At 42.4% G+C, this 6,957-nt stretch overlaps 1 protein-coding gene across 1 annotated transcript; it reads right to left on the bottom strand.

The window, feature by feature from the left end:
* Positions 1–4,848: 4,848 nt before the first annotated feature.
* Positions 4,849–6,146, bottom strand: LOC310990715 (beta-crystallin B3-like; the record flags this gene model as incomplete). The annotated part of the gene is made up of 5 exons (XM_083978199.1): positions 4,849–5,098; positions 5,230–5,372; positions 5,537–5,669; positions 5,770–5,888; positions 6,012–6,146. 5 exons carry the CDS (start codon positions 6,144–6,146, stop codon positions 4,849–4,851), a joined length of 780 nt encoding a protein of 259 aa, XP_083834325.1.
* Between the last annotated feature and the right edge of the window lie 811 nt (positions 6,147–6,957).

A 6,957-nucleotide genomic window follows, 5' to 3' on the forward strand; every position in this document is an offset into this window, starting at 1 on the left:
TTTTATTTTTTCTGATAAATTTCTATAGACATCTATGTGATCAAAGAAAATGTATATTTAAAGCTGATGTATGAGCTGTTAAAACTGCTGTTTGTCCATCTTTTATGGGCTATATTTTCTATTATTTTCTAATATGCAAAAGTGCCAATTCCTCCCCCTCCAAAACAAATTCAGAGCCATCTGAAAATAGAGTCAGCGCCATGCAGCATGGGATTTAGATTGTAGAGATTCAACCTAAAACATAGTTGCAAAAGGAAAACAAATAACAGTAAAAAAAAAAAAAAAAAAAAAAAAAAGTATATAGAGATGTAAACTTGACAATATAGAGCACAATGGACATAAACCCCTTACCAGTACCTGTCTGTGCCAGTGTGTTTGTGATGGCACGATCAGCCCAATATATACAGCACGCCCAGGGGTGGAAACTCTGCCAACAGTACCCACAGCGTCCAAGCCGGCCTGCAGATCGGCCTGCCATAGGCCCAGCAGACTGAAATGAGGGGTCACCGTGTAGCCTCCCCCCACCCCGGGGTGTCACACTCCCACAAAGTTATTTCATTAGTTGTCAGTTTTGTCCAGCCAGTCATTGTTCGATATCCACATGATTCAGCACAAACAGTGCCAAGAGTCCCACACCTACAATGAGAGGGAGAGAGAAAGAGAAGGATTGTAAAAGATGGGGTTTAATGTGCTGGAGAGATTGGGACTGGACTGAATAACAGTCCAAACACTGTTGAATATTTACACAAGTGTAGGTTTATTTAGTATTTGATTTCTAGAAAACTGTAGTATTGTTCAATGTGACTGTCCATTGTTTCTGCTGTTTGCATAGCTAAAAGAGTGCAGCTCCTGAGGTTGGCCTCAAACGAAATCAAACAAGTTTGTCCTGTTGACAGAAAAAGTTCAGTGACAATAATTATACAAAAATACATGTAGTGAAAGAACAGTCATTTTCAGGTGCAGTGGTTTTCATGGCATTTCATCTCTTTCCAATAGGATCATATTATCAAATGTTACACACAAACAGCGTGTGTCATTCTGTGCGGCTGCCTTTTCTTCTCTTTTCCTCTTTTTTCTCCTAAAATAGTGATTATCTTATAACCAGCAGATTTCTTTTGTAACCGTCTCGGAGGGATTGATTATTGGGGTGGGACCCACTCAACTAATGACCTAATATCTGAGTGCTGCAATCTAACAAGGAGACAGAGGTTAAAACATCAGCTGAACAGACACAACACTGAAACAAATCCATGGCCTTTTTTGAGAATTCATTTCGGATGATTACTAATTTGATGAAAAACCTGATTTGTAGTTTCACTAATATTCCAGTGTTCAGTGGCTTTACCCGCTCAAAATATAAGCAGATTAGTTACAACATTAAAACCTGTCACCAATGGGCTCTATGCACAGCTCCACTACTTCCTGAATTTAATGCTGCTACTTTATTTCCTGTCTTACATTATTGGACAAACCAAGGTGTGTCTGACCATTGTGTCTACTCAGACACACCTGGATTAATCAGTTTGTTCAATAATGTAAGACAGGAAATAAAGGAGCAGCATTAAATTCAGGAAGTAGTGGAGCTGTGCATAGAGCCCATTTTAATTGGGTAATTTAATTTAATTTAATTGTGTATGGCAGAGCAGGACATAAATACTAAATGTGTGACTTATCAGGACAGATAAGGTGAAGTGCATAGACATGGATGGCCTGTTTCAATGTAGAAGCAGTGGTTTGATGCAAGAAAGTGCTTTTACTGAAATTCACTAACATTTTTCCTGTGGTTGTAGTGATACTTTACATGTTTACTCCACTACCTCTAATAGGGTTCTTTTCAATTTACTATATTAAAAGTGGCTGTGGGTACAGCCACTTTACATATAAAGCATGGGAACACAAAATGAAATGTATACCGTATACAGTATTACAGTGCAATCACAACAGCTGAAACTTGGGTTTAAACACAATTTTCTCTCCCTCAGGTGCAGTAAGGAGATAACTGCATGGCCCCAGAGTCACGGCTCAGTGTGCATGAGAAGCATGTGACAGTGTAAAAACAACAGACCTTTTATATTGGTAATGGTGCAAAACATTTTTTTTTTCTTTTTTCTTTAAATCTCTCTTTTATGCAATTTGCCTGTCTTTCCACAACAGCTCTTCAGCAAACAGCTGACCACCTGCAGTCCATCAATCCATTGTGTATACCACTTAGCCATGCAGGGTCACAGGGGCTGAAGCCAGTCCCAGCTGACGTAGGGTGAGTGTGGGGTACGTGTGGACACAAGTCTCCATTTCACCTATTGGCATGTCTTTTGGACTGTGGGAGAAAGATGGGGAACCTGGAGTGAATCCACACAGGTACAGGGACAACATGAAGGCCCCAGGCCCTGGATTCAGATCCAGAGCTAAAGCCCCCACCTGGAGAACTGATACAAAAGATACTGTCTGAGGACTTACCTTGTGTCTGTCTGAGCATGTAGAGTTGTGTTAATTACCATAGAAAACAGTCTTGTATATCAACAGCAGTGACTCTCACCCTCAGCCACCCACCACCTGTATGTCTCCAGGGACTCTGACCTGACCTGACCTCTGATCTGTGTGAGGTGTGAAAGATCAGTGCAGTTCTGTCTTCTTGTGCTTGTGTCTACAGGAATCTTTGAAGTGGCATAACATAACATAACATAACATGATGGCATAACATGACATGACACGACACGACACAACAGCATAACATAACATAACATAGCATAGCATAGCATAGCATAGCATAACATAACATAACATAACACAACATAACACATGATGACATGACATGACACGACACGACACAACAGCATAACATAACATAACATAGCATAGCATAGCATAACATAACATAACACAACATAACACATGATGGCATAACATGACATGACACAACACAACAGCATAGCATAGCATAGCATAACATAACATAACATAACATACCATAACATAACACAACACAACACAACACAACATAACATAACATAACACAACACAACACAACACAACATAACATAACATAACATACCATAACACAACACAACACAACACAACACAACACAACACAACACAACATAACATAATACAACATAACATAACATAGCATGATGGCATAACATGACATGACACAACACGACATAACATAACATAACATAACATAACATAACATAACTGTATGTTATATCATGCTCTTTGGGACCTCAGAGACCTGACTATAACAGTAAGTATGAACAGAGTATATATGATGTAAAGTGAATCAGACCGGGGCCATCATGTCTAAAGTGCTCCACCTCCAGTACATGACTGAACCCCAGCAAACAGAAACAAAGCCAGTCAACAGTCAGACACAGTTCAGAGTGCTGTTTGTGGTGCATTCAAGTGTGTTTTTTTGTTTCATTATCTAAATGAATCTAATAGTGGAATATGTCTGTATAGGACAGATGGTCATATTGAGGCACAAAGAGAATTTTTTAGTAAATATGTGTCTTTGAATTGTTGTGATCAAACACATATGCAGCTGATCTTGTGTTTTCACTTCATTACACCTCATTTCAGTTTACAGTAACAGAACCAGGAAAAGGCTGCGTGAAGGAGCACTTGTTACGTAATTGTCTGTTTCTGAGTCTTGAGTTAAACTGAGCTGTTTATTGCAGAGCCATCTGCCCCGTTGCTGATTCAAAATGCTATTCTAAGCGTTACAACTTGTTTTAATATAAAACATAAGCATTTGCATTTACCAGGGATTCAGTCAAATGATCTTAGGAGAAAAAAACCCAGTTCCATATTGTGGTGCAACACTGTTTTGCGTACATCTGAATCAGAGATGTGGGTGTTAGAGCTCATGTCAACAAGGCTCAATGCTACAGTGAAAAGCACAGACTTCACTGTAATGCTGAAGGTGACTCTGTAGCCTAAAAATAGTCAAAATGCTACAGATGTGTTTTCTTATGGCTCACAGCTGTGAGTGCACATGTTACTGCAGGTATTGATTATTGTCATGTTAGAAAATCTAAAGCATAGTGAAGAAGTCTTGTCTTTGTCTATGTCAAGTGGATACATTTGTCTCTTCTGACTCATGTTTATATGTTTGAATAAAAACACATGAACATTACATTAAAACATTAGCCTGCATGTGTAATTTTTAGTCATCATTAAAAGTAATTTTCAGTTTGGACCCGAGGGCTGAAATGTTACCTCTCAAACACATAAGTTTAATATATTTATTATTCCTTCCTGATGTTCACCTGGTGACTGTTCATCATTAGAATCATTAACCATCAAAATCACAATGATGACTGTGGAAGGGAATGCGGTGCACTCTGCTTTAATAGTGAGCACGCAGTATGACATCATTTCCAGTGCTGCTGAACAGATGCATGTCCACATGTTCATTGAATAAGTCATGTGCCCCTAATGCTGGATGAGCTGTCTGACTTAAGTGGGGGAAACACAGGCAGTAAAAGTGGAGCATGTGCCTTGGAAATGAATTCACTTTAAAACATCTGCAGTATGTCTCGAGGAAAAGTATCTGCCACATGTGAGCTACACTATTTCCACTTAAATATCCTCTCTGATTGCATTTTTCCCCCCACATCTCTACTATCTCAAAGTCACCATTTCCACCTTGAAGTACAAGTATGACATTACCAGTAAACAGGGTCAACTCCAGGTCAAACAACTTTTATTCGCCACTGAAACATACATGGCACTCCTCTCTGGGCACAAGCAGCGTTTGCCATGGTTAGGTTAAGGCAGAGGGCAGGCACTGTTGGCAGCGTTGGGGGGAGGCTGTGGGAGGGGCTGAAGGGCAGGGGAGGATCCTGCTCAGCTGGCTCCAGCTGTTGCAGGGGGCGCAGGAGGTGCGGGGTCGGGGTCGGGGCCGGGGCCAGGGCCGGGAGCTGGATCTGGATCAGCAACGATGAAACAGCCCCTCTTGTGCCACTGCATGTCCCGCACACGTCGGACAGACTGGATCTGGGGCGCGGGGGCCTCCCAGTCGTTCCAATGCTTGAAATCTCCTCGCTCGAAGATAAACTGGCGGCCTCTGTAGCCTGGGTACATGTAGCCAACCCATCTGGAGGAGGGGAAAACAAACCCTTGGTGTTTGTCTTAGGAAATACAAACTTATAATAACTTAAGAGTCTGACAACTTAAACAGGAAAACACAACGTTAATAGATGAAATGGGATGGAGGGAGGATCTTACGTTCCATTGAGAGCCTTGACACTTGCTACACGGTCCTGAAAACCGTGGCCCCACAAACTGGGAACATCATCGTCAACAATCTCCATCTTTCTACCAGTAAATCCAGGGTTCTCATACAGGTGTAGCTTGTGTTCAGCACTGTCCTGTTGAGGAGAAACACAAACACAGAAAAAGTAGGTGAAACAATGGATGTATGTTGTGTAGGAGAGGTCAAAAACTGAAAAAACTGAAAAAAAAGAAAAGAAAAAAATGACATATAGGCAGTTGCTATTTGAAGCACTGCACATGTTCATGTCTGGTTACTCACCACTTTGAGTGGCCTTAGAGACAAGAGGGAGTAGCTGCTCTGACTGTTGGTCCAGGTGTCCCAGCGTGGATACTCGCCCTTCTCCAGAATAAACTGCTCCCCTGTGAAGCCATGCCGATCATAACCCACCCAGCTGCCAGGAGGAAAAAGAAGGAGAGATACTGTAACTTTTATCGAACACATCAAACAACAGTTTCATGTGTTGAGTTCCATGATAGCTGCACTTTACTTACGGTCCTGACTCAATTATCACAGATCCAACCTTCTCCAGTCCCTTCTCTGACACATCTTTACACTCTGCAGAAAACTCCGCCTTGCAGCCCTGGAAATTCTCAAACTCAAACAGCACCACCTGGACCAGAGAGAGACAGAGAGAGAGAGAGAAACCTGCATGTTACCAGACCTCCAAGAACTGGTGTTGAATATCAATAAAGACTTGACTCATGTGGTGATGATATGATACAGATACAGGTACCTTATATGTGGCTCCAGCTCCACCCTGGCTCTTCCCAGCAGCCAGCTGCTCCGGGGCACTCTGCTGCTCCGACATCCTCCTGATCCACTGCTCCTCCACTTTTTGGCAGCAGCACACACACAGACAAAGCACCATCCATCATACAAGCACACAGGGGGGGAAAGATATACACAAAGGAGGAAGGCTCAATGTCACAGTTGCAATTTATAACTCACCCTTGAATAAGAGGATTGAATTCATTTAGGCTTAAAGTAAAGTAGCAATCATGTGCGTACTCTTCTGTTAATAACATTACATCAACTGAATACGAAGCTGAATTAGAAAAGACTACGGCCTGATTCACCCAAGTACACACTCATTCCTTCATCAGCTTCAGTTACAATCCATGAGTCCTCCAAAAACTGGGTCTTCACTGACGCACCCTCTAACTCCATTGCACTGGCACTGATAACACCACTGTTATTGATTCCTATGTCCAGAATGAGGCTTTTACCTGGGTATGCCTGCTAGGAAGTGGTAGTGTCCCTCTTTCTCTGTGCCACTTGGTGTTTGGTGGGGTTGAGCCATTAGAGGGCAGGGACAGGGGGGGTATTTATGGTTTATTTCTGGCCACAACAGCAGAAAAGGGGGAGCTGTTGATACAGCAAGTCTGTCGCTTACATTGTGTCCGTAACGCTGCCTCTCAATAGGCAGCTGTGTTGGCACACGCTGCCCTGCCCGGCGGCCTGGCTGCCAGTGAGCGCTGTGTGCGGGCACAGGGAGAGGGAGCCAAGAGGATTCAGCAAACAGCCCTGCTCAGCATAAACACACACACACGCACACACACACACACATGCACGCACACAGACACACACGACTACACCCAATCTCTACCACACCAAACTTCCGCACACCTTTCTGGCATATTTGGGTTGGTGTCATCAGGGAGACTAAAATAATTCCCTTT

The sequence above is a fragment of the Trachurus trachurus genome, assembly GCF_905171665.1.
Source record: "Trachurus trachurus genome assembly, chromosome: 9".
Taxonomy (NCBI): Eukaryota; Metazoa; Chordata; class Actinopteri; order Carangiformes; family Carangidae; genus Trachurus; species Trachurus trachurus.